The 26898-nt window shown below is 40.2% G+C and overlaps 1 protein-coding gene across 1 annotated transcript in view; it reads right to left on the reverse strand.

The window, feature by feature from the left end:
* agap3 (ArfGAP with GTPase domain, ankyrin repeat and PH domain 3) overlaps positions 1-26898 on the reverse strand; it is a 134668-nt gene that overhangs the window by 13889 nt on the left and 93881 nt on the right. Inside the window, exons 12-16 of the mRNA XM_034702520.1 lie at positions 20153-20302; positions 13918-14073; positions 2226-2380; positions 1653-1743; positions 818-1040 (exon numbers count right to left, since the gene is read on the reverse strand). Coding sequence (XP_034558411.1) covers positions 818-1040; positions 1653-1743; positions 2226-2380; positions 13918-14073; positions 20153-20302 — 775 coding nt within the window. The remainder of the gene's footprint in view (positions 1-817; positions 1041-1652; positions 1744-2225; positions 2381-13917; positions 14074-20152; positions 20303-26898) is intronic.

Genomic DNA, 26898 nt, shown 5'->3' on the forward strand with positions numbered 1-26898 from the left:
CCCCGGGGCTTGGCTCTTGGGGTGGGGTTTAGCCATAATGGTGTGCTTAATTACCTGCACAGCCACACAGCAGGTCATTAGTCAGACTGGGACGCTAGGTCTCACCTGTCACCAAGAGATAAACAATCCTCCTACCAGATCTGGGAACCTCAGAGGAAAGGAACAGATAGTTGTTGGGGTAGGTTGGGGCGGAGCAGTACGGGGGTAAGAAGCATAATGTAATATTAGTGATACACTTTGAAAAGATAGAAAGCTACCTGTAAGGTTCTTTAAGTTAAACCATAAAGGAAATTTAGGCTTCAAACGGTACCTGCTAAATATTCAACTCTTATCTGCACATCTGGTATCAAATGTGGTTGAATTAAAGGACCTTTTCCTGAATGGCTCTTACATGTCAAGTGACAAACTTGAGAGATTTGGAGGGCATTTATCAGGTGTGCAAAACGATGTAATGCACAACAGTCCTATCATGAATTTTGGTGTTAGAGTCACGTTAGAGAGGAGAGAAATTATAGGATAAACTACGGAGACAAAGAATAAGGATGCCAACAAAGTACAGACTCACATAAAACAGAGGCCCTGTGATTAGTGTGTACAGAGTGGACTCAAACATAAAATATTGTGCTCTGGCTCAGAAGACTGACATTTATGGACCCCTGGTGCTTCTTATGGAGCATTTAGTAGTGTGAAGTGCCTGTTCTGAAATGTAGGGGTCTAATAAATGGCAGCTAATGGAGAGAAGACAGCGTTTCCGTCTCATCCTATAATCTCTGTGCGCTTCATTAAGCAGCACCTTTATTTGCAGAGGGAATCTTACCTGGTGCAGTCGTTCCCTGGCTTGTTGTAGTTCTCCAAAGCGCCTTCCCACACGCTGTTGGCAATGGCATTACCGATGGCCGTCATCACCATGCTGAGCTCCACCGGCCAGTCGTCCAGGTCTAGGGAGCGGACACGTGATAAGTGCGTGCCCAAGTTTCTGTGGATCCCGGAGCACTCGATGCACATCAGGGCGCCCAGGTTCAGACTGGCCCAGTCTGGATCTGCGTGACAGAAGATGACAATTCATTGTAATAACGATAATTACCACCAAGGGTTTTCAAAATTAGACTGGACAGAATATTAACGATTAGAACTTCTCTAACTTTCAAATCTCAGTCATCTGAGGAAGGATGACTGAGAGGAGAGTCTTTTAATGAAAGCATTACTCATGTTATTTAAATGATTTGGCTAAAAAACGTTTATCTTTATAGATTCTTTATGAGTTTTTCCAGCTTACGTTATCGTTTTTTTTGGTTGGTACATTAAAACAGCAACAAAGTAAATGCAAGACTCTGACTCTTACACCTCAAGATGAAGGTAACCAGGTGAAAATGGTATGTCATTTCAAACCACAAATTTTCTTCCTGAATTATGAAACATACAGTATAACTGTCCTGAACCCTTTCAATCTTTTTACAAAGTTGTGATGCCTTCTGGCCTTGTGATTAAAGCATGTGCCCTATTAACTGAGGTTATTGTCCTTGCCATAGTGGTCGCTGGTTTGGCTCCTAGTTTAAAAAACCATGAAGTTCTTCAAATGTAACTCTTTGTTTCCTGTAATATAAAGCATTTGAAAGAGAGAAACCAGCTATTAGGGTGAATAATTTACTCACTAGGTGCATCACAGTCCACACAGAAGCTGTTCCCCCTCACGTTTCGTATGGACTGAATGGCCATTGCATCACTTTGGCTTCCTAACCGAGACTGTAAGAAACAAAGGAGAGAACAAGTCAGCTGGAACTAATCATTGCAAGAGTTAGAGAAGACAAACAATTATAGCTGGACTCAAATCATAGACTACCAACAAGGAGAGGGGAAGAAGGTGGTTTTTCAAAGTGTTAGAAAAGACTGAGGCAGAGAAAATATGAATATGAAAATGAGGCTGTGTCTCCCCAGTATGCTGACACAAGCCGTGTTCTATCTCTGATGTCTGTCAGTTCTAATAAGAGATCCCCCACACTGCGGTGCACCTGTCTGACAGCCTCCCACATGTGACAGCTTGAAGTGGGTGAGGAGGGGCGGGGGGGAGGGGTGAGACCGCAACAGAGGTTGGAGAGATAGAGAAAGGGAGGGATGTAAATGAAGCAGCAGAATGGTAGGATGATGATGATGCCCTGGTTAGATCATGATCCCCAAGCTGGTTCAGTGATTCTGCATATGTTTTAGCTGACATGATTACACTGTACCTTGTTCTTTATGCTCTCACAGGACTGCAGGCTGGCGAAGATCTGACTCTCTATGGCTTGGACCCACAGTTCCCTCTCCTCGTACGTGGATGCTTCAAAGTTCCATGTCTGACCCGTCAATGACACGATGACGAACTCAAAGGAATCTTCTTGTTCTGGTAAACACAAATAAACAAGAAAATAGTATTAGCAAAACCCACTTTAAAAACAGTCCTGTGTTCCACATTCAACATTTTTGGCTGTTTAATTTTTGCATTTTCCCCTGAGTTCAGATGTAAGTCTCTATCAAACTTCAGAATTCAAAATCTCAACAGGAGCTATGCTGAGTAAAAGCTGGTTAGTTATAATGATTTCAACTTCTTTTATGATAAATCATGTCTAGTATGCCATTTACAACAGTGCTTAGGAGCGTCAGTTTCTGCTGCAATGGAGTAGAAAGCAATCAGAACGACAGCACATCAAACATAGTGAACTAAGTACTCTGCTAAAGTTGTTAAATAAATCCACCCAAAAAACAAGAGTCTGAAATCTCAGTAAATATTTTTCCTGGAGCTGTTTCTTGAATTTTATTTCCAGAATCAGGAAAATGAAAGCACATGGTTCAACTTTGCAGTCCTTTCTTCATTATTAGTTACACAATCTGTGTTCTGTGCTTAGTTTCACCCAAGACCACAACATTGCCTGAGTGCTGACCCTTAAAATTGAGGTCCAGGTTTTTGTTTCGGGCTTTGTAATGCCTTAGTACATTGTTCCGTATCGTATCGTATCGTAGTTCTGGGAGGATAGGGCAGCCGATAGAGCAGGAAACAGGGAGAAAGAGATATGCAAGCCAACTTGAGGACTTTTTGCCTCTTTAGATGGGATGTGCAACTTATCAACCAGGCCAAACTGGCACCCTGACACCCCACAAATCTTAATGACCAGGGCCAAATCTATAGTGTTATGAAAAAGTTCTAGACAGTTTTTACAAACCATTTGGCTTACTTGTTTTGCATACAACACAAACCTCTGTTTGACAAATTTGATTACATCAGAATGTTGACAGAAACCTCTTCTAATTCTGTGATCTTCTGGATTCTTTTAATTTAAAACCCTTTTGATTCTTAATCAGAGGGCTAGAGCAAAAAAAGGGCTCCCAAACATTACCATGCCAAGGTCCCCCATATAGGATTGGCACTCTGGTGGGGACCACCTCTTACAAAATGTGTTAAATTCATGGTACATTACAATAGCAAAATTACAAAATCAAACATACAAACTTCTTAAAATATTTCCTAAATTTTATAAATAATTAATTCCTTGTATTCAGTGTTTTTGTAAACACTCTTTTATAACATCTGTCTTAGCAACAGTAACGGTAACAGAGAGCAATTTCTTCTTCCTCTTTTCCCGTTAGTCATTCATAACATACAATATGTCATTTTCAATCACGTTTATACTCTTTTAATTCCTTCTTGATAATATTTAATGGTATTGATAACCGTGAACAGTAAAGTAGCTGCTTTTAATTTGAATTTTTGTTCCATTCCCTCCTCTTTCCTTCCCCAACTCTCAGCAACCCCCAGAGGGGTTGGGAACCTCACTTTAAAAATCACAGAGCTAGAGTATTGGTATTTGTTTCATGATAATTGTTAACATTCAAATGTTTCTTTCTGAAGCTGATAGTATGGAAAATCATTACTTAGCTTGCTGTAATCCTCTTAAGTACCTTGTTGACAATTGAACTAGGGCATTCATACACTAATAAAAAAAGAAACGTACATGCAATGTACGGGTATATAGTGCATCTAATGATTTTTGTTATATACTTAGAAGCACATTTTCTCCATATCATAGCTGTGACGTTTATAATTATGCAGTGCTCTCCCCAATCTTTGCATTAACTAAGATTTATGAAAATGTCACCTGTCGTTCTCCAACAAGAGGTCTGACACAACATATGTTCGAACACATGCTATAATGCCTCTGCTGTTCAGAAGCAATTCATTAACTGCGTACTGTACAATGTGTCTCCTGTAACATCTCTGGTCTGTGCACATGCTTGAGCTCATAGCCAAATGATTTGTAATTACCTAATTATGTCTATGCAAATAGTCAGCTGATTTGCATAAACCATGTTTGGAGGACTGGAGGCAAGTAGACACAAGGGAAATGTTTTTTCCCTTGTGTCGCTGTGTCATTAATTTTGAATAGAAGTAACATTAAAATGATCAAAATGTTTAATGTACAAAAGATATTTATAATTCTAATGTCTGACTTTTGATGCATGAAGACATGCTTAATATTAAATTAACTCTGCGTGGGTTATAAAATGATGGCACTAAGATCATCGCACAAATCATCTACTCAGAGAAATGTATCTTTATAATCAAACCAGCCTCTTTGCTGTGAGACAGCTCTGTCCTGTTAAATGACAGATGTCTTGACGTGTGCCTCTAATGTAGTAATCCCTGAGCTGCAGCGGAGGATCATCTCTTCAGGGTGAAAGCAATAATCCAATTAGCTCGACACCAACTTCAATTATCTGATTTAGTTTGTGCAATCGACTACAGGTCAGAGAGAATCAATAAGCGCTTGAAACCCTCTTTATTTAGACTAAAAGTAAAAGTCTTCATGTAGGTGTGACATTTAAAAGCACTGGTGATTATTAAAATATGAGAATAAAATATAAGATGTCTATTTGATTTCATCAAAAACTATCACCATAAAGGAACCTACAATGAACAAGGGGGGAAAGAAAAAAAAAGCAAAGAAGAGCTAGATTTATTGGACTACATGCAGCAGAAATCAATATTTCTTCTCCGATATAACTTCAGGTACAATAACTAATGCATTTGATTATGTGTGGTTACCAGACTCAAAAGCTGTTGTACTTGTGTTTTCATCTTTTTACAAAACCTGAACAAAGCTAATTATTCTGTTGGCTGCCCAGGCAATAAATTGGAGGCATTAAAACACTTTCATTATGGAGATTAAAAAAGCAACGGATGGCTGCTTTCTTAAACTGATGAGTATACAAGGGAAAACAAATCTAATTCTCCATGCATAGTAATGCACACACGAGACATACTGTAGCCACTAAAGAGACTGAGCACCATGTGCTGCAGGAATCTTCAGGTATTATCATCATATATAGCTCCAGTATCCTGATATTCTTTTTTTAATGCTGATAACCGTGCAGTAATTCAGCTCCATAAGCCAAAGCAATCCTGCTTCATGTTAGCATGACGCTAGGGGTCAGAGTGCTCTTCTCAGGGACAGTAAATCTGAGCATGAACAATGTGTCAAAGGTGTTACCGCTATCTTACGGGCACCTGCCATGATGAGCCTGTAAAAGGCCCATTAGTGCTTCTGGTATTACTCAACGGCAGCAGCCAGCACATGGCACAAGGCGAGCAGAAGAGCGATCAGCTTGTCACATTAACATGAGCATTAACCTCCTGACCAAATCTATCTGCGAGCCCACAATCAACAAGTTCTTGCCAATTAGAAATAAATTAACGCAGCTCTGCGAGTGGGCGGACAGAGAGGAACACAATTTCAACTCAACGTAGGGGCCAACAGTGAAGAATGAGCCAAATATGATTTTCCTTAATTAACATGGTGTAATAAAAAGGAAATTAGAGTATAATGGCCACAATGGTACAAAGAGGAAGGAACAGATACAGATAGAAATCTTTGTCCACCATTGATATGGATCATAAAACTGTTTGAGATCCTCTCAGTTACAGATGCTGCTCATTAGATGCATGCGAGCAGCAACAGAGCAGCACTTCAATAACCAAAATGCTCAGACAATAATAAACGTTTGCTACAATTCTAACAAGAACAGACTTCTTCCACTGATCCTCATTTCTTCATTGCACAGGAAACACTGAAACCTTCTCTTCATGTGACAACCATAATTAACTAACTAGTGTTTACCTCTTTGTTTAAAAGAAAAACAACAAGCTTCTAAAATAAGAATTACACCAACAACTCTTAAACCTTTTATCATTTTGATCCCAAAGTAGCAATATTTGCAGTTTTAGACTTCTATTACAGTTTTCGATAATCAAGAGATATAATATACTGTATACATATATATTTTTTTTTTCTTAAGTTATGTTTTTGGCCTTTTTGCCTTTATTAGATGGTACAGCTGAAGAGAGACAGGAAATGTGGGGAGTAGAGAGTGGGGGAAGACCGGCCGGAATCGAACCGGCGACCCCTGCGACGAGGACTGTAGCCTCTGTATGTGAGGCGCTTAGACCGCTAAGCCACCGGAGCCCCATGAGATGTAATATTAATTAATTCCAAAACTTTACCTGAAATCAAAAGGATACTATAATAATTTCATATTTCATATCAACTGCTTACTCAAGAACCTTGGATACACAGACTTCATCTAAACATAAGAAAAGTAGAATGTGCAGGTGTATGCGCTACTTTCAAAGCCATTTTAGATATTGATAAAGAATGCGAAATAATCTGTACATCTAAAAAAAATTCCCCTTCAGAGCCAAAACTATTCGGTATCTGCTTGACCTCTGACAGTTTCCAGCATTCTAAAACCACAACACAACATTTTGAAGATGAATAACTTTCACTCCTTCAAACTTAAAAAAAGACAGGAACTGTCTGATGTTTCTATTTAAAAATGTTGTCATGTATTTTAATAAGTTAGACATTTACTTTGTATTACGTTCGAATGTATGGCGCTCATTGTCTGTCAGAAGCTCTGTAAACTGTTCCGCCGCCTGTCTTTGCCCGGAAACTCTTGAAAAAGAGATTCTTAATTTCAGTGAGTTCCACTCCTGGTTAAATCAAGGTTAACTAAAAAATAATGAAAATTAACTCCGACAGGATAGGAATTCTGTATAAGTTTCTAATTATTAATTTTAAGGAGAGAAGAGCGGCTGTGGCTCAGTGGGCAGAGTCGGTCTATCAATTGGAAGGTTGGTGGTTCGATCTCAACTCCGGCAGTCACATGCTGAAGTGTTCTTGAGCACTGAACCCCAAATTGCTCCTGCTGTTGTTCAGCGGTTGTGTATCAATGATATAGCTAATACAGATGGTGCCTACTATATAGCAGCCTCTACCATCAGTGAGTGAATGGGTATGATAGGGTGAATGTGACAAGTAGTGTAAAAGCACTATATAAGTACAAGTCTGTTTACCAACATGAAATGCAGAATGTGTGATTCCAAATTTAGATTTTTTAATCCTATATCTGCAGGTGTTATTATTCACCATCAGAGTCTCTTTGTTTTCATCATCTATTTGTTTTTTCTGTCTATCTATCACAACACTCAGATCTAGCAGATGTACAAATAGGCCAACTGTCCCAAAAAGGAGCTTCTCTGTATCTATGATGATCATCTCACAGGCATCTATTTTCCAGGTTACTTGAGTGACCAGTCTTGCCCCATTTATTTATCATATAACTGGTTTCTTGGAGTAGCAACACTAGCACCTTGCTGAACAGTACAGGCTGTAATGTTCAGTCCAAGCACCTGGAGCAGCTAAGTGCCTAAAATCCATGATCAACACATTTACTAACCTCAAACAAATGACTGACAGGTGAAAAGGAGTTATAACTTTTTAATGATGTGAAAGTTTTGGGGCTTTTGAGAAAAAATGTGGGGCTTGGTCCCAAGTAGCTGCACCCCAGCCTTGCGAATGGTTCACAATATGTCTATCATGGGAGAGATGAGGTGCATCCTTAGTTTATACATGGGTTGAGAGTTTACAGTCCTATTAGATTCTCATGTGCTAGAGATGCAGGCCATGTACCAAGAGAATTACATTAAAAATAACCAAAGAGACTCAAAACTACATGCCTCAAAAAAAAGAGGGATTAGCTGTAGTCATTCAAATTTGTTTGGCAGATCTTTACAACCCCATTGACCATCTCATACCCTCAAATAAAGTTAGCCTAACATAGTAACCAAATTCTACAAGATGCATCAATACTTGCCAACAATTTTGTAATTTCATACATGATTACTTTGATACTTCAAGTGGTCAAAGCTGAAAAAGATTGCAAATTTACTTGATTGGGGTATTAAATGAAGGTCTTTCACATATGCTAGAGTGTTTTTAAATTGCTGTTTTGATATTTTTACTGAGAGTAAAAAATATGAGCACTTTCACTATCCCTTTGTCAGAGAGTCCTCCTCTTTTTTAGCTTGTTTAGGAAATGTACGTCAGATTTCAACGGCTCTAAAAGGTGTTGGTTGACCTAAAAATCCAAGTGGACCATGAGGAAAAAAAAGGTGGACCTGGGGACGGTGATTCTTCTATTGCAGTGTGTGTGCAGCAGATGCACCGCTGAGGACCTGTGGACCAGATTAGCACCTCAGGGGTTTGGTGTTGAGCCCAGCTGTGCTGTCTATAGCAGCATCTATTCTGTCTAAGCCTCTCAATGTCCTCTAGAGAATGCTTTGATGAACCCTCAGAAAGGACTTGCACTGGTCTTTAGCCTTGAGGACTCTCTTTTTTTATCCATTTTAGTGAACACTTGGCTGAAACGGTGACGAGGTTCAGAGGTGCAAAAGGTGAGCGATTGTTTTGGTGTGTAGGACGCGTTGTGTTGCGTCGTATACATGCATCAGGCAGTCACTTAAAGAAGTGCTTGCCGTTCCTGTGAATTAACGAGCAGTTGGGAAGAACAGGCCAAGGCGGTGCCATCTGTAAATGTCACAGGCACTGCTTGCTCATTTTACACATCATTAAAGCCAATATTCCTAACCTGTATCAGAGCAATCAGGAGCAGGCCATTACTGCGACAGGGGCCCCAGGGGAACCACGACCAAACTCAGAAAGAAGAGAGCAGGGAGGGAGAGAGAGATAGAGCGCACTCTTTATCTATCTGACACACACGCACAAACACACGCTCCTGTACACACTTCTCCACGCACACGCACAAACAAAACAAGGAGCACAGCACACCTTCCAACAATAAACAAACACATGAAATCAGCACCAATACCACTACCCTAATAGCTAGTGCATTTAACAACAGAGCAGAATGAAAACAGGGCCAATTATACATGTATCTGTGGGCAGTGTGTATGGAGCCCAAATGAGAATCTTGTTATTCCTTTCCCTCCATACTGTGGCGCTCAGAAAGCTAAGCCATTACAACAGCAGAGGCTCCAGGGACAGCTTTCGGAAATGAGAGCGAGTCGGGGAGTGACAAAACAAAGTATTGAGATAAACACCCACCATTAGCACAGGCAGTTAAACCTCCATTTCCTAATCCTCAGCTGGACTCCAGAGGATATTAACCCTTCATTTACTAAGGTGTTGGACAAAAGGTTCTGGATTAGGTCGGTTTAAAAATGTGAACCTGATTGTGGTTTTTGATCAGCAGTCAATGACGGCTCGAGTACAAAGACCTAAATTCCCTGTTCCAAGTCAATCTGGGGATGAGTCAGGGACAGCAAAACTCTGAGCTCTGATTCAAAGCTGCAAAGTTTGTGTGCTTAAAGCCAGTCAGAAGTCATGAAAGAACAGAAATGGACTTAGAGAGGTTGAAATAAGAAATCAATGACAAAGGAAGGAAGAGAAATAAGTGATAATTGTTAAGTTGGAAGTGCTAAATTGTCTTTCTTTAAGCTCTGGTGTATGCTTTCACTAATAAGAATATAACTTGGCCAGATGTCATTTTTGTAGGTAAATAATATAATCCCTCTTCGTCCAACCACGCCAGTGATCCAGTGGATTTAAATTACTTTTGTTTGGTGCTTTCAGGACAAATTCAGCCCTACTGCTTCAGTTTTCTGTAGCCTGTATGAAACAAATTTCTAAAAAGGAGTAACTACTTTTCAACATTTCCTTATCTAAAAATCTGACAAATAATCTAAAATCAGAGAAGCTGCACTTGATCTTTCATTTGTGTTTGGTTGATGAAGTTTATGCATATGTCAAAAACATTTAATCGTATGTTGTGCAAGCATTAAAAGTCAAATAAAAGCACATATGAGGCAAATGGTTGGATCACACCAGTGTTTTACATACCATGTGTACTTTAATGTCAACATTCTGCTCTTATTAAACAAATTAGTTCTACTTTTTTATTCCCAGCGATTTCCTAAGTGCATTTCACAGCAACTGTGACAATAAAGTAACAATTAATTTCCCTATCCTCCTCTAACTGCTGATACAATCGAGCAGGAGTCCTTTCAACCACTTTAAACTCAATCAATTACATCTGAAAAATAACACTACTTGATTAAAATCCATTATCGACTCTTTCATTAGAATAAGAGGTTTCTAAGCCAATCTAGGATAAATTTGATTAGAAAATGTAATAATTAGGGATAAAAATTGATCCCGGGCCTTCAGAGAACTCATTTGAGCGTATTTGAGTTCATTATATCTCAAAGAGGAACAATTAGGCAAAAAGAGGCACAATTACAGAAAAGATTTGATTTCATGTCCGTCCATTAGATTGAAATGAAATCTTTTAATGTAGAAAAAATATATCTTGATGTGTAAGTTTAAGACACTCAAAGCAAACACTGTCTCTTGTGTTGTGACTGAGTTTTGTGACCTTAGCACAGATAAATATCTTCATCCATAAAACTAGAAGAAATAAGAAGTGAGCCTATCGTCACCTATATCTCTCCATTCCTGCTAATTCCTCACGCTTACATGGGACAAGTTTAACCCCACAAAACAATGAGCGTTTGATACACTTTCTTTAAAAGAGAAATACATTAATGATGCTCCCTGACAGTCTGCATTAATCAGAGGGGGCTCCCCCTGAACACAACTCTTTATCGGCCATCGATTTTCCAGTGGGTTTATGGCGAGCGACACACCGAGAAAGCTCGTCGCCGGGCGGCTGCTGGGAAACACATTACGGGGCTGTCAGTTGTCTCGCCATGCATCCTGCATCATTCTTTAAGCACATGAGAAGTTCATTACACTGCACAGCTCTGACAGTGCATACCATATTAGGGAGTGTGTGCAAATTCTAGGTGGAGGTGAAGAATTGTAGATTTAACTGAGAATTTACTCTTCATCAAAATAAGTCTTTAAAATGATTTGAAACTAATTCATTTTATAAACAGGAATTCAACTAAATCCTGTTTGAAAGTTTGTTGAAGAAATATGACTCCTCTGTAATTACTGTCTGCCATGTAGCCTTTAATAATCATAATAATCATAATAACAAACTTGAGTTGATAAAATTTGTCTCGATTTTCCTCCCACTTCAGCCACCATTTAGAGTAGTCTCACTAAGTAATGTGGAATCATATTGGTAAATGATGTTGCAGCAGTAGTTTCCTACACATCTCATGTTGACCAGCATGATTTCTCACTTTAAGACGTGCACGCTTTTTTGATTTATGATGCTTCATAACTACTAAAATTCAATTTCAGCCTGCATTGCACGCCTCTGATTGCCCTGTAAATGAGATAAACTGATGGCAATTTATTCAAGGATCCCACCTCTCCTTTCTTCCCCTTTCCCTTTCTTCTCCCCCTCCTCCTTTTCTTCTTTTTCAACAGGAGACACTCCTCGCATCCCAGACTTGGGTGAATCCAATATTTAAGCGGCGGTACGTCTGTATTCCGGAGCGTTCAGCAGAACAGACAAGGTGATGCTAATAGAAAAGCTCGCAGAAAAGCATGAGGGAGATAGAAAACAATGTGCGTGTGTCTGATGACTTGAGAAACATTCAGATACTGCCTCCTCCGGTCTTGATTACCCGTAGATTTTCTCCTCATGGAGTCCAGGAGTAATCCAGCTTCAATTACTCCTGTGTGGGGCATTTATTGATGAGATTTGATGATGTTTGATAATGCCAGGCATCACTCACTCGTGGCTTTAATGCAAGTGTGTAATTCTGCCAGGAGAGCCCCATTAAGGACTAAGTAATGTCAAATAAAACTTAAGTAATGGATGTAACACCTGAAAACTGAAATGGGAGCTGAAAAGTTCCTGTACCTGGTTGCTTAGGGTTATTTTTTTTAGAAAGATCAGATGTGAGGTAAACTTTCAACACTATTTAAAAATGACCACACTCTACTCCCAGCAACACTTATCTCACTGCACTTATCTCCATGCTGTTGATGATGTTCCCTCTGAACAACAATGTGGTCAACAGACCCATTCAGACTTTAAAGAGAAGCTGTCAGAGGCCATGATAAAAAAGTATAATGATTATAAATGCTTAGCCCCATTTAGGAGGCGTCAATGCCATTGTTGTTGTTATCCAGCGTATCAATCTTGTTGATTGATCATCCCGCTCTTGTGACATCAGTTTTATGGCCTCTGAAATGCGTCCCAGTGTTTTCACAATGCCATCCAATTAGGGTCCTCCATTCATCATTGGGCCGGAGAATCATTATTAATTGGGTGGAGAGCCGACTGCCACTCCCCTGCTGAGGAGGGCCACGGCTTCTGGAGATCGGGCCATTCAGACGGTGGTAAAAGAAATGGGGGCTGTGAGGGTGCAGTGTGCAGGGGGGTCCACATAGAGATACAAAACTCTGCACAGTTATGCACCCCACCGCAGATTAAACAAGACTTTTTTTTTTCACACTGGAATTAATATTGATGCTTCTTTAGGAGCTACAGAAGCAAATAAGACTAAGAGTATAACAGCTGAGTATTTCTATGTAGCACTTTTTAATGCCTATAACTGCTGCAGCAGGGTAGGTGTGGGATTAAGAGATAAACAGCATTTTGTTGAAACAGACTTCCTTTTTTCTTTACATTTTCTAAACAGAAAATCTTGATGTGTGCTCCATGCAACACTTCAAAGAAAGCAGGAAATATTGGGGGTAAAAAAAAAAAGTCCCCAATACATGTGTACAGGACAAAATCAGCAAAGGATGCCTTGCAGGAGCTTTAAATTACACTTGAACCTTTTCAGGTTTGCCCCCTAACTTTGCACGGCTAGTTACCTTGTGCTGCAGTCTGTGACGTTTTATAAAATTCACTTTTACTCAGCTTAAGACACCTTCATGAATCCTTTGATACACAAAGTATCATCAACCACCTCCTTCTCTCTGCAGGAAGCTGCACCATCGATTTGATGTGCACCATTTTAACAACAGAAGTAACTCATGCAATTCTAAAGGTTGTCTACCCTCGATGGCCTCGCAGCAGCAGCAAACATGCTAATTGCTTTAATTGGCCAATCAACTAAGACATCCTTAGGTTGACTTATCTGTGCTGAACATCAAAATGAAAAATCATTTGGATGCATTGCAATAGATGAGATTAACCATCAGTAAATAAAACTAAAGCCAGTTCTCATCTATTTTAATTTCATAAAAATATTATTATATTTCCACCTACTGTTGTCACTGCATATTAGGTCTTGCTTAATTGACACAAACAATTACTGGCTGTTGTTCATCAGTCGTGTGTCAAAACCCATTACACCTAAAGCACAATGCTCAAGGATACAGTGTTTCATTTGATAATTTGAGAGAAAGAGTTTCATAAAGGTTTAGTTTTTCGTTGCTGCTTAAAGCAGAATGTGTTCTTATTCCCTTTAGGTGAGCAGAAGGAACAGTGAATGTAAAACTTCCACCAAAAAGCTGGTGGTTGAAAAGGCAATTTTAGGCACAGGACTGTTTTATAACAGGCACCGCTGAATCCAAAAGATGATTCTGTTTTTTTTTCATCAGAAGTTCACAGTTTTTTTGTTTTGTTCCAAACTCTAGCATAGTGATTGTGTTGTACCTTCATTGCCTGCAGATAAGCCGTCTGGTTTTGTGATGCCCGTGCTCTTTTTCCGTCTGTGTTTTTTGCGATTGGCGTGCGGTGAAGGAGGTGGCTCAAGTTTTGGACTCGTGGCGCTGCCCACACTGGAATTCGCAGGATCAGTCATTCCATTTGCTGCAAACACAAGACAAACCATGATCATTTCATATGTTGAATAGATATAGTATTATTTGATATTTCAGTTCATCTACATTTTTTCATCACTGCCCGTGTGTAAGTTTAAGTTTCACTGTTGCATCTTAAGCCTGTTAGATACAGTGCAACTCTGACTGAAGACAACTTCACAGCTTTTAGTTTCAGAGAAAAATAAGAGTGCAGGACACACGTGTCTCTCTTGACTTATCATTGGTCTGTTCTCAGTACAGGAGTACTTTGTTTTGTTGAGACCCACCAAATCATATTCCTTATTCAGAAAGTTACCAAACACTGGAAGAAATTTAAGCTTATTTAACAGGGAAGCATGTGAAAATGTAAGTTCTAAAATGTAATTTCTGAAATGGAATGTGTAATTTCAAAGTCATAGCTTAGATTTGACTTTTTTTTTACTTTGAAAAATATCTGACTATGAGTACTTGGTATTTAATACATGAAGATAATAAAGGTAAACAGTGAAATGAAGACAAAGTTAATTGGATCACACCTAGCGCTTTGATGAACCATAAGATAAATATGTAGGACTACAGAGGAATGGGAATATGTATCTCAGTATCAAAAATTAAAAATCTTCTGTTGCGCAGTGTTACAGCATCATGTTGACGAGGACTGTCTTTGAAACTGCCTTTAACTGTGTTAGTTGCATGAAGACTGAAATGTACAAAAGTTACTTGGGCAGAGCATGAAGTGAACACAGATTTGTAAAACATGAAACTGTTTCTTTAAATCAAATGAAACATTGTGAACTGACTGGGCAATGAATACAGACCCGACATTATGGTGTTTATTGAAAGCGTCATGCAGAGTGAAGGCAGACTTGTCACATCTTTAAGATGTGTTTGTGAAAGAGTTGGAAATGGCTCTAAAAGTAACTGCCTGGCTTCTGCTTCAGATAGGGTGAGGGACAGGTATGGGGCTATCAGTGAACAAATGGTTACCAAAGTTAGCCCACGGCAAAGCTCTCTATATGACTGTCTGAGAGTGACAGGGGGCTAAGAGCCGGCTTTGTTTCTTGTAAGTGATTTTATAAATGTGATATTAACCTGTGCTACCGTTGGGCAAAGGGATAGGAGGGATGGGACGATAGGAGGGGGATGTCAGCTTGCCATCTTTCTGATTTCCTGACATTTGACATCACTTTCCCTTCTTTCCCCCTCCGGATGCCATTATGAATCTGGGAGCGGGGGCCAGCAGGCCTAAGGGATGCAAGCAGGGAAGGAGGGAGGGCCGGTAGATGGGCCCCATATTGCTCTCCTCTTACCACCCTGTGTGGTGCTGGCAGCCTCCTCCATTGTCTCCCATCAAAAGCTCATTGTAGTGTGGAAAACTCCATTCATTTCCCTGTGCACCGTCCCAGCCCCAGGGGTGGAGTGCAGGAGGACAAGGGGCTCAGGGATTATTGCTGTTGTCGTTGCCAGTTGCACATGCTATAATGTGCCGGCACTGTGCCATTAGCCAGTGTACAACATTAGGCCTAATTCGGTCATTACCTTTAGGGAGATGGGGCTGTCTTGGAGGAGTAAGATGGGCTCAGCGGGGGATTGAAGATGCTAACGTGGGGGGAGAGTGGAGCTCTGAAGGCCTTGGGATGCATTGTTTGAGTGTGGGCATGATATGGGAGACAACACCTGAGATACACAATGTTGTGTCTGTAATCAACTTAGTGATTAATCTTAATGAGAGATGATGCATACAAACCAGAATGTCACTAATACAAATTAATTGAAACTACTGTTAACTGTACTCTGTAAGAGAAAAATAGGCTATTAAACAAACACCAAGGACTACAAACAAGTAGTATTAATATCTGAGCCTAAATAGTTAAATTCTACTCAGAGAATATTGTTACACATTAATAAACATAACATTGGTGCTTGTGTTGGCCTACATACATTAAGCTCTCTGGTGTTTTGAATGGCAGCACGCAGCCACACATGTAGCAGCTCCTAGTCGAGGCGTCTGTTTCAATTTCCCTGCTCTCTTACAACAGCCCCCCTGAGACGAGTCATTAGCTGGCTCAGACAGCTGGGGGCACAGGGGTCCTCCCTGTGCCCCCCCCCACCCCTCCACCCCCACCCTCTGCTTCCTCCTCCCTCTTCATCCCAGCGTCTGTCCCGCCAGCATGGCTCCGTATGGCGGGTGGAAGACTTGAGCTCCAACCTGCCTCCGACGTGACAGCCAGCATTTGTTTAATGTCGCTTGAGGTTAAAGGGGAGGGCTGCCCCTCGGGGGCCCAACCGTGTCATAAACACCTCTAATTATCAATTTTGGGCCCTAATGTTGTGGAAAATGACCCCAGCTCTGCTCATCCTGCACCTCCTGCACCTGAAACATGTAGTGGGCTATACACCTCCTTTAGTTTGCACAGAATAGGCTTTAAGAATTTTGTAAGAAGGAGGTATGGGGCAGAAAATGAATAATACTACAGTACACCTTACTGAGGAAATAATATGTGAGCACTTGAGCACTAATGGTTTTGTATAACTTGGAGTCTCCGGTCTTTAAGTGGTTCTCAGAGCTAAGCTATGCAAGATTATTATTCTTAAATTGAGAATTATAAAGTTAGAATTGGACTGATTCTGCATTCACTGTGGTATTATTAGTGAGCCGTTAGTGTATGAGGGCCATCAAGACCGGGCTGGATAATGAAGCACGTTGGGGATCAGGAGTCTCTTTCCCACTCAGCCACCATCACCTGGGCAGCAGCAAAGGTATCAGCCTAACCTGTGATTACTGTGTAATGCACTCCCACCACGGAGATGACAGTTTAAACATGCTTCAGGATGAAGACTATGGGTGAGACAAAGAGCGGACTGCTAACAGTATCCTGCCTTTACTAATGTCACACTGAGAATGAATGAGGAAAAAAAAAAGGGTGAGAGAGAGGGAGGCAGAGGGGGGCAATGCAAAGGAGGGGAGTCGTTTCATTGTTATTCAAGAGGCTCCGGGTGAGGAGCACTATGATTCCGCCAGGCCCCTTGACATGGCAGCCCTGCCTGTCCTCAATCAAAGCCAACGGCTGCAATTAATGGCAAAAATTAGAAACAATCACCGCCTCCCCCTTATTATCCTCAATTAGAGCGTACTAATCAAGGCCTGATCGCGCTCTGCTGCTCTCTCCAAACTAAATGTCAAACTTCATTACGGCCTGGCGTAGAAATCAAACGCCCCACATGCTATCACCCTCGCATCAGGAGGCCAAGGTATAAAACACAGTGCCACAGGAAAAGGCTATCTGTGCATTAACTACTTGTGTAATGATACGCAAACTTAGAGGAGAGAAATAACTTAAAGAGAATTAACACATAACAGAGCAGAGTGGTGGCAACACTGACGCACGGGACAAGAATGAAAACGTCAGTGATGGAATTTTCATGAAGGGCAATAATATAGTGCTTCAGAGTGTAAAATTATAATCTAAAATGTAAAAAGTTGAAATGTTGCCAAAACATTATGGCTGCAACTAACAATCATTTTCATTTTGGACTAACTTGCGAGTATTTGATGGACGTTTTTATTTTTTTCAATTAAATGGACAAAAAAAATGCATTAGACATCTTACTTTCATCTCACACAGTCTAAAATAATGTTCTATGAATACTTGTTTTCTCAGGTAAAAGCTTTAAAGCAATATTTCCTCATATTTTAGACACTGGGACCAGTGAACATTTATTTTTGAATGATCAAACATTTAATGGGCTTTCTGTCTACCTGTTTTCCATTAAATCTCACAAACAAAGCTGACCACACATTTCACACATAGTCACAGTCCTGAGTCTTAATGGAGCTCAATTGCTTAATGAAATACTATTTCCTTCAGTTGGGGCTGATTTAAGCCCAGTGTCATATTTTTGACCACAACAATGAGCCACATGTAAATCTTCTCAAACAACAGGTTAACACTGATTTAATTACTGACTGATGGGTAACATTGATTATCCTTGTCTTTAGGAACGTGACATCGCTCACCCTCTGATCAGGACTTTCGTTTTTGTCATCAGTGAGCCAGCTGTCACATTGCTCAGTCGTCTGTTTGAGCCTCTTGTTTTTAATTCAGGTTCAGAGATTGAGGTGTACCGAGGAGAGCGCGATCTAAACAAGCACCCAGTGCATTAAGAATGGGTGTCTTTATGAATGCAAGCAATAGAAAAATTGGGCCGAGATTTAATCAAAAATCTGCGCTCAATATTCAAGAGACGTTACTATCTGTGCTTCTGCCTTGGCTCAATAGGTTTACAAATGAGGACATTCTTTAAATAATATGGAAATGGTTACCTGGCTAAGATGCATTCATTCGCCACTGAATCATCAATCTGCTGTTTTTGCATCTCAGAATCACATTTTATGTTAACCTGCAACCTTCACCAAGGATAATGGAGTGATTGGGCTTGGTTCAAGTCAATTCAAATGGCAAAACATGAGCACCCTTCACTGTGGAACACCCTCTATTGATTATTGAAGGCACATTAGGATGAAAACTAAGAGTGCCGCATTTCAATCAGGTTTATGTCTTTGGATAGTCCAGGCACACTTTTCACTGCAGATGTATTCTAATGTCATAACTCAGATGGTAACATTTTAAGGAGACATAAAAGTAAGATGTTCAGGGAAGTCTTCGAGACACAAAATGTTCAAGACTTAAACTGTCTGCACTCACTATGCACTGATTACAGAGAGACTCCTTCCCAAAGACGTGCAACATATCTATCATTTGATGCAATGTTTTTACCATTATTTTCAGCTCATTTGCCTCACTCAAGCTCATTTGTGGTTACCTTAAGAGTAGCATGGAAATAATTGAAGAAAATAGAATAATGGAGCAAATTGTGGATCTGATTTAGTTGAAGACTGGATGCTGGTTAATGAGCTATGTTAAAATGGAGGGCTTTTCAGTTTACCAAACATGAAAATGGGAAGTTGTAGGGCCTCCTTATTATCAAAATCAAACGTTTAGGAAACCATATTTGTCCTTTGTAGATCGGCTGCTGAATGCACATCCACAAACATCCAGTATGAAGCCTGTTTCTCCTCCCACACACATTTTAATGCAGATGCAAACACAATTCATGGGGAAAAGAAATCACATACAAACACTTACAAAAAATCAGCAAGAACACACACATACACAACACACACTCATGCTCATTTATTTGAGGACCCCACGAATCTAAGTAATTCTGCTTTGGGCATGCTGCTGATGGGAGACGGGGGTAGGGGGTGATGGAAGTGCCTGCGTCCAGGCAGAATTGATCGTTTGGCAGCTCCAAATGAGAGACAGGCTTGTCTGCGGAACCACGAGGGCCGTGCAGTTGGACTCCAGCAGCGCTCGTAAAGTGCGCTCTTTAAACTGCCGGGGCCCCTGGGAGCCCATGGGGAGGGGGGGAGCCGCCGCCGTGCTAATGAGAACTACCAGAGTGCAAACATGCATGGAAATGACTGTTATTCTGTTGATGTGCATTTAAGTGCTTTTTTACTGCCAACCACAAAGAGAGGGAAATAACTGGTGATGAATGGTACCCCCAAAAAGCATTCATTTTCCTCTTCGCAAGAAAAAAAGAGGAAAACAGTGGAGGAGGAGGAGGAGGAGGAGGAGGAGGAGGAGGAGGAGGAGGGGGTTAAGAGTAAGATGGAAGGTAAAGACAGAATGGGGGGGCCGGGTGGTGACATGCATGGTGAATATATTATCTAACTTCACCCAAGTACAGTGACAAGGTGAGATGTGACACAGAGGCAGGAAGCAGAGATGCATGGATGGCAGAAAGTTAACATTCCCTGTTCCTCTCCTGTGAACGCAGCAATGCTTCTCTCACAGAGTGGCAACCTAAAAGGTCACAGCGATCACAGCCCTGATCACCTAATTATGAAAATGAGGCTTCTTCCACCTGTCTGAAAAACTCAAGGAATTGCATCTCCATCACAGCACACCTCTAGATCCAATCCTCTATTTTCTGTACATTTTTTCTTGTCTTCGTTCAATGAATATTCAAATTGCGTTGGTAATGTGTGGTGAGGACTTTAGAAATAATGTTGAAGGTCTTACGAGCTCCGCTGCTTGTACTGGTGTTGATGGCTTCATTCCACTGGTCGGCGCTGGACACAGAGAAGGAGCGTTGGTGCATGCCATCTTTACTGCTGCCAAACACTGACGCGCCCGTCTGGAGGGACGAACTGCTGTTGGAGTGAGGAGCCCCTGCAAAATAAGTGACAGACATAATATAATCAACCCTGTATCCTTGTGTTCTTAATAAACGTAGTCTGGTAGGATTGTTGTGTGTAAAGAGGTAATAATGTTGTAATTGAGTCAACAGTTTCTGGTAGTTTCTGCAGCACTGCAATGCTGCTGCCACCTCATTTGTGCAGAATCCTCTGTCAAACATCCCCCCCTCACACAGACACAGACACACACACACACACAACAACCCTCTCCCTCCGCCTCTGCCTCTAATTAGCCCTTAATTAACAAGATACACTCTGAACGCTAATTATCTCGCCTCATCCCTCTGACTGCCACATCGATCTCCACTGGCGTCAGCAGGCGTTCTCTCCCTAACTTCCAATCAGGCGAGCCACGGACGCCTGACTCTCTTTACTAATTCATGGGTTAGGCTGCGCCATGTGGGGTCCTTCCCAACTGTTCGCGAGCAGTCACTACAACACATCCTAACTACTCTGAAAAACTCATCGATACACTTCCAGTCAGGTGAGGGGAATCGGATTTCCTGCCTGAGCGCTGAGATGCATCACACTGATGTAACTGTCGTGGTTTTTGAAAATTGTAGGATTTCTTCTGAAAAGCATATATATCATTTGAAACATATTAGTACATATTATCTACAAGAAAAGATGGGTTGTCTAATAATATAATTTGCTATCAGAAGAGTTACTTGACAGTTATTTTTTCTGTAAAAGTTGATGATTAAATGAGGGCAAAGGCACTGCTTTAACACTCCGAGGTTACATTTCCAGATGCTTAGTTTTTGAAAACACGCAACATCTCTGATTTTTTCAACAATGCTTCCTCATTTTCCAGGTATCACACATCAAGGCCTTTTATTCAATAATTACAAGAGAATATCAGTTTCTGATTGAGGTGACAATAACAGAAAATATAGAGTGTGGGTCGTGTGTAAAGTAAACTAAGCGGCACGGGTGCTTGTTAGGATAATATGTCCTACTCATTATCTAGAGTAATAAGTGTATCAAATTCACATAATCATGTCTAATTAGTATCAGTAATTATCTTGTTGGGCCCAGGAATATTAATCTTCAGGTCCCAGAGGGGAGGGAGCAGAATCGCAGCAAGAACGGGAGAGAGAGCGAGGGAATCATGCTGAGGAGCACCGACTAAATTAGCATGCTGAAATCAGAGCAGAGGAGGAGGAGGGAGGAGGACGAGGAGGGGGAGATGGAGCAGAGGAGTAGGGGTAGCGAAAAGGAAATGTGAAACTTTGTTTTTTAGAAAGTGACGGATTAATGATACTTAAATTAACCACATAAATCTGTGGTTATTGTCATCATTACTGCAGGAAATAAAGGAATATGTACAAATGTGTTTTTCCAGAAAACAGAACAGTAGCTAATTTCAGGTCGAGAGAAAAAAGCCCAATTTACACATCTAAATATTTAATGACCTCATTGCTTTCAGGTGATTCCTGAATTTACACTTAAAATATTAATTTCTGTCTATTTCCAAAGTTCGACTCTATGACATCTCAAAAAAAGGAGTGAGAAAAAAAAACTGTTAGATAACTACACTGCAACTTGGATTGATATTTAAAATTCAACAATCAGGTCTAATTGTCAAATTGGATGCTAATGATGAATGAATTATACATGGCTGTATCCATTAGTCCCCAGAGACCACTCCTGCATAAAGGGGAGGATAATGTAATTACAGTGGAGAAATAATCAGCTTGTGGCATTAAAAGAGCAGCAGCTCCAGCCTGACCTGACTCCAGCGTGTTTAACTGCAGTGGCACTATGCTGAACTGACGATGACCTGACGAGCGCAGACTCATGTCCGAAGGATTTAATTTAACACAGACGGATTAAGTGTTCAAATGCAGACAACAAGCATTGATGCCAATTGTAAGAAATACATTTTAAAATGTTTTGATAAGGACCATTATCATCACTGGGCAAAAACAATGTGTACTTTTTCACAAGGGCAGTCAGTGCTTTAAAACAGAGACAAGATTCTAAGCACAGACTGCCTTACAATTACTGAATTTATCAATGTTATTTTTTGTGAATGTAGATGGCAGGACAAGGTAAATAGTTCTGATTAGTGCACAAATACAAATATAAGTGACTTATTTTATGACTTCTTCCTTTTTTATCAGCTGTATATCAGAGGGTAATATTGTCCTCTCTACCCCACTACTTTAAAGAGATTTTGCCAAGCAAGATGTTTAATTTTGCTGCACATGTAAGGCATTTTGTAGCCAAGTTTTTGAAAAAGGCTCTATAAATATAGTTATTATTCTTATTCTTAAGATTTTGCCTTCTAGAAATATGTCTCCTTTATTTTAGTATGATTAATTTCCATTAAAAAAAACAGCATAAAGAAAACCATGTCTGTCCAAGCTTTATTAACATGCCTCTAACACATTTATGTATCAGTAATGATGATGTAATGTTAAGTATATAATTGTGACCACCGCAATTCTATTGTACAGGCATTTGTCTTACATTTAATACCTAGAGTTCATACTAATGATAATGCATTAGTACATCTACTTAAAGACGATCCTGATGGAAATATTTTGCTCTTTAAAGAGTGTTTTTACATTTTTACATTAGCAATTAGCAGAAGCAGCAAAAAGGGAGATTTAACATTTAACATTTCTTACCAAACAGGTTGTTACCCTTTTAGAACAAACCATTCCCATGTCAAGTTTTAACTCAAATTAATGCAAACTTTGAACAACAAAGTAACATTATGAATAATTCTTCCTAACTGTGTACAAAGAGATAACAAAAGCCATACAGTGTATTCTGCAGGCTATCTGGGGCTCGAGTGTTAAGTAGAGGCGATGGATTAGCGGGGAGCAGCGCTGCCTTGCTTCTCATTTCTCTTTAGGCCGGGGCCGTCAGTGGGTTGATGAGCCGTGACAAGGCCTGACCCCTCCGTGGAGTTGTTGCCATTATGTACAAGTAGTGGGATAATGAAGCATTCATGGTAATGTGGGCCGGGCAGAACATCATCTGCGGCTGTGTGTAATCCACCATCATCATCCTGACCGACACCCAGACAGACGTCCCCTTCCAACACTGACAGTGTCTCTGCTGTCAGCGCCTGCACAAGTCACTCAGACGCTCGTATTAAAAACTATACTTTAAAAAACTAAGGATTAAAGACTTCCTGTTTAACTCTCTGTATAGAAATATCTCCATGCTTTTTTCAGCTTTTAAGTCAGTTAATTCCCTTTTGTTAGACAACATTTTGATAGTCATTTTTCTTCATTTCAGTCTTTTGATTTTGGGAATGTCAGAGGATTCTTTGAGAAATGTCTGGCTCATAACTCCTGTTGTGTTAAACTCTTCCTTCAAATTCAATAAACTCAAGATTTAATACTAATAAATATGTTACTTAGTGGTAAACAAAAACATATGCAGTATACTTTATATGGACCGAGCAAATATCTGTGCGTAGATCATCCTGAAGGATATGTGCATCTCATGCTGTACTGATACAGTCATCAGGGGAAACGTGGAAAAGAGAGAGGAACTAATTAAAGAAATTGTAACTTGTAAAAAACATATTGGCTAAAAGTTCAGGAAAAATAGTGAAAATGTAGCAGAAGCATATTTCTTTGATAAAAAGATTAACGAAAATCTGCTCTTGATAAGTTCAATATGGACATATTTCCTCTCATTGTAATACTGGTGTTGTTTACAGAGAACTGCAGCTCATCCCATATTGTTTAGGAGTTTAATAAGACGATAAGATTAGGAACATAATGGTAATAGTTACTCCAGTGTTAAAATCAGAAGTGTAATGTAGTCAGTGGCATGTCTGCTGGTCAGAGAGTAGTGGATCTACTCCGCTTTAGATTAGAGCTGGAGACAAATTGTGGTACAGTGCGAGCAGAGAATGATCCAAACACTTCCACCTCATCCTCATGCATCTCTCTCCTCCACAGGATTGATTCAAAGTGACTGAGCCCATTAATACTTTGATACAATGTATCTGTCGCCGGTGACACGGCAGGATGCGTGTTAACACGGAGGATCATATTTAAAACGGTTCCGCTCAGCACCCAGCAAAGGAATTAAACCTGGCCGCTCGGCAAACTCATGGGCGCATGCGTTCTCTCATTTACTCTCTGTCTCCTCAGCCTCTGCTCTTCATCTTCCCATCTCCCCTCATCCACTCCGCCCCCTCCTTCTCTCTGTCCCTATCCCTCTTCTCCCAGTGATTATAAAGGTCTTTAGATCTAAGGAATGAATGAATTACCAAAGGCACAGACAAGGCTTGTGATTTGGACGCCGTGAATGAAAAATTACCCCTTTGTTCCCTTCATCAATTGCACGTCTAATGAAATCAAAATCCCGATCACATAATCAGAAGAGGGTCCTCCACCCAGAGAGAGACCTGATGTGATTTGTAACCTTTCTTTTCCTAAATGGAGATTAAGGCAAATCTCTCTCACATTGTTCCCTGATGCACAAATGGATAGCAACTGAAAATCTTGGGAAATTGTCACTTAGGAGTCTTTTTTTCCAACAAACAGACATAATTGGGATAATAAAAAAGAGGAGCTAAAGCAGAAAACAAACCAGTTGGTGCTATTTCCCCCAAACTTGGTCTGGCCTGATTTTCAAGGCCCTTTGTCTGCCCCAATGACTCCCCTCAACCTAACACTCAAGGTGAACAGTTTGGGAGTTTCAACAACCTCTATGCAGCGTCCTCTGCTCTGTAAACTCCTACATCTTCTTGCTTTTGACTGATTAACCTGTTCAGCAGTAGCAGCACCTTGGCCAGGTTTAACAGTAACCTGCTTGGACAGTGCTAATGGTCCCTGCTGACCCGTCTTTTGGCTCTGAACCCACTCTCAGCCTGTTGGCCTTAGCCCGAGTGATGGAAACACTGCCCATTTCACAGCCGATGAAGGACCCCGCCTCCCTCTGGGGATCGCTTTGCTAATTAGTATTAATTACTCTTAATCCTAACCCCTAAATCCAATCACTGGCTTCCCCTCTGTAAGCCTGCCAGACTCTCTGCAGCCTCCGGTGGCGCAGCTCTTTGGGAGAAGAGCTCTATTTTTAAACTTGAAAGGTGGAGAAACCCTGGCTCTGTACTCAGGATCCAAGTGTTTTTTGTTCTTAGGACCCTCCTACTACCACAGAGAATGACAAACAACTAGGTCAGTGTCACAGCGGCAAAAACATAAACAAACTATTTTGTTTTAGTTCTTTAAATATGGGCATAATGTTCAAACAACATTATTAATTCCCTGTTTAGTAATTATGAGAATTAATAGATTTCTCATAGACGCTCATTAAGCCATCATTGTGCATACTATGAGTAGGCTAATTTGCATGAAAGAAACATACCGTAAGTAGATAATTAACCTGTTGGGACTCATTTTTATGATTAATCACAAATTGAGGTTGAAGAGAAAATTAGTACAGTAATAAACGACTCATTGAGTAACCATTACATATCATACCTGTAATTTGTTTCCTCTTTTGGGGCCTACATGAAAAATGAGAAATCCCTCTTAACTCACCATGTCTGTCATTTCAAATCTACTGACATAAGTGAGTATTATTATCCTTATGATGCAGTATTCATTCAAGCTGCCATTAAAGAGATAGAGGCTCTGAGTGTTCTTTTCCACTGCAGGTGGTGTTGGTGAGAACAGGATGGCAGAATAGTTAAAACAGTTTACTTTACAGAGACGCTCTCTGATATGATCTCCAAAAGTCCTCCGAAATGTTTATGTCTTAACCCTCCTGTTATGTTGGGGGTCAAATTGACCCTTTAAAAAGTTTATTTTAGCCAATAAATGCCTTCCAAACCTGCTAAGTGCAGCATACAAATCTTGGCAGCATGTGAGAGAAGAGGTGTCGTGTTAATTTATCAACAACACTTCTTTAAAAAAAAAATTAAATCGTCAAGATCCATGTCATGTGAAACTATTGTATTTATATTTAGGGCTTTCCAATGTACATTAAAACAAGTTTTAACATTCATTTGAATGAAAATCGAGTGAGTTATCCTCATTGAATGATGATCTGTGAGAATTAAAGAACACCAATGGACTAAATCTTGATTTAACTGGTTAGTAATGGAGTTAAAAAATAGATTTAAAAAATATGTATTGTTTTTTTTGGGGGGTTCTGACACTTTTGGATAATTGAATATGCTCCGGGTCAAATTGACCCAGGAACATTATTGCTGTTCCAGAGAAACAAACATAACAGGAGGGTTAATTTAGATGACACTTCTACAAGGCCCTGCTTGTCCACTTTTTCTTATCAGTGCACACGTTTTTGTTTTCACATACGAAAACCCATAAAAAATGTCATACTATGTGCCATACTTAGCCACATTTTATGCTGTCCTGATCCTGATAAAGCCCTCAGAAAATGCCCCACTATATTTCGAGTTGAAATATGCGAGGTCATAGATTTTCACCACTGTGCTCCTTTCCACAAACACTTGTGATTTATGTTTCTACCACATATGAAAGACTTACTTTGACTTCAATGTAACATATAAATGCCTCATAAAAACCAGTGAAAAGAGAAATAAATTGATGTTGTTTTAAAGGTGCC

The sequence above is a fragment of the Notolabrus celidotus genome, chromosome 15 (genome assembly GCF_009762535.1).
Source record: "Notolabrus celidotus isolate fNotCel1 chromosome 15, fNotCel1.pri, whole genome shotgun sequence".
NCBI lineage: Eukaryota > Metazoa > Chordata > Actinopteri > Labriformes > Labridae > Notolabrus > Notolabrus celidotus.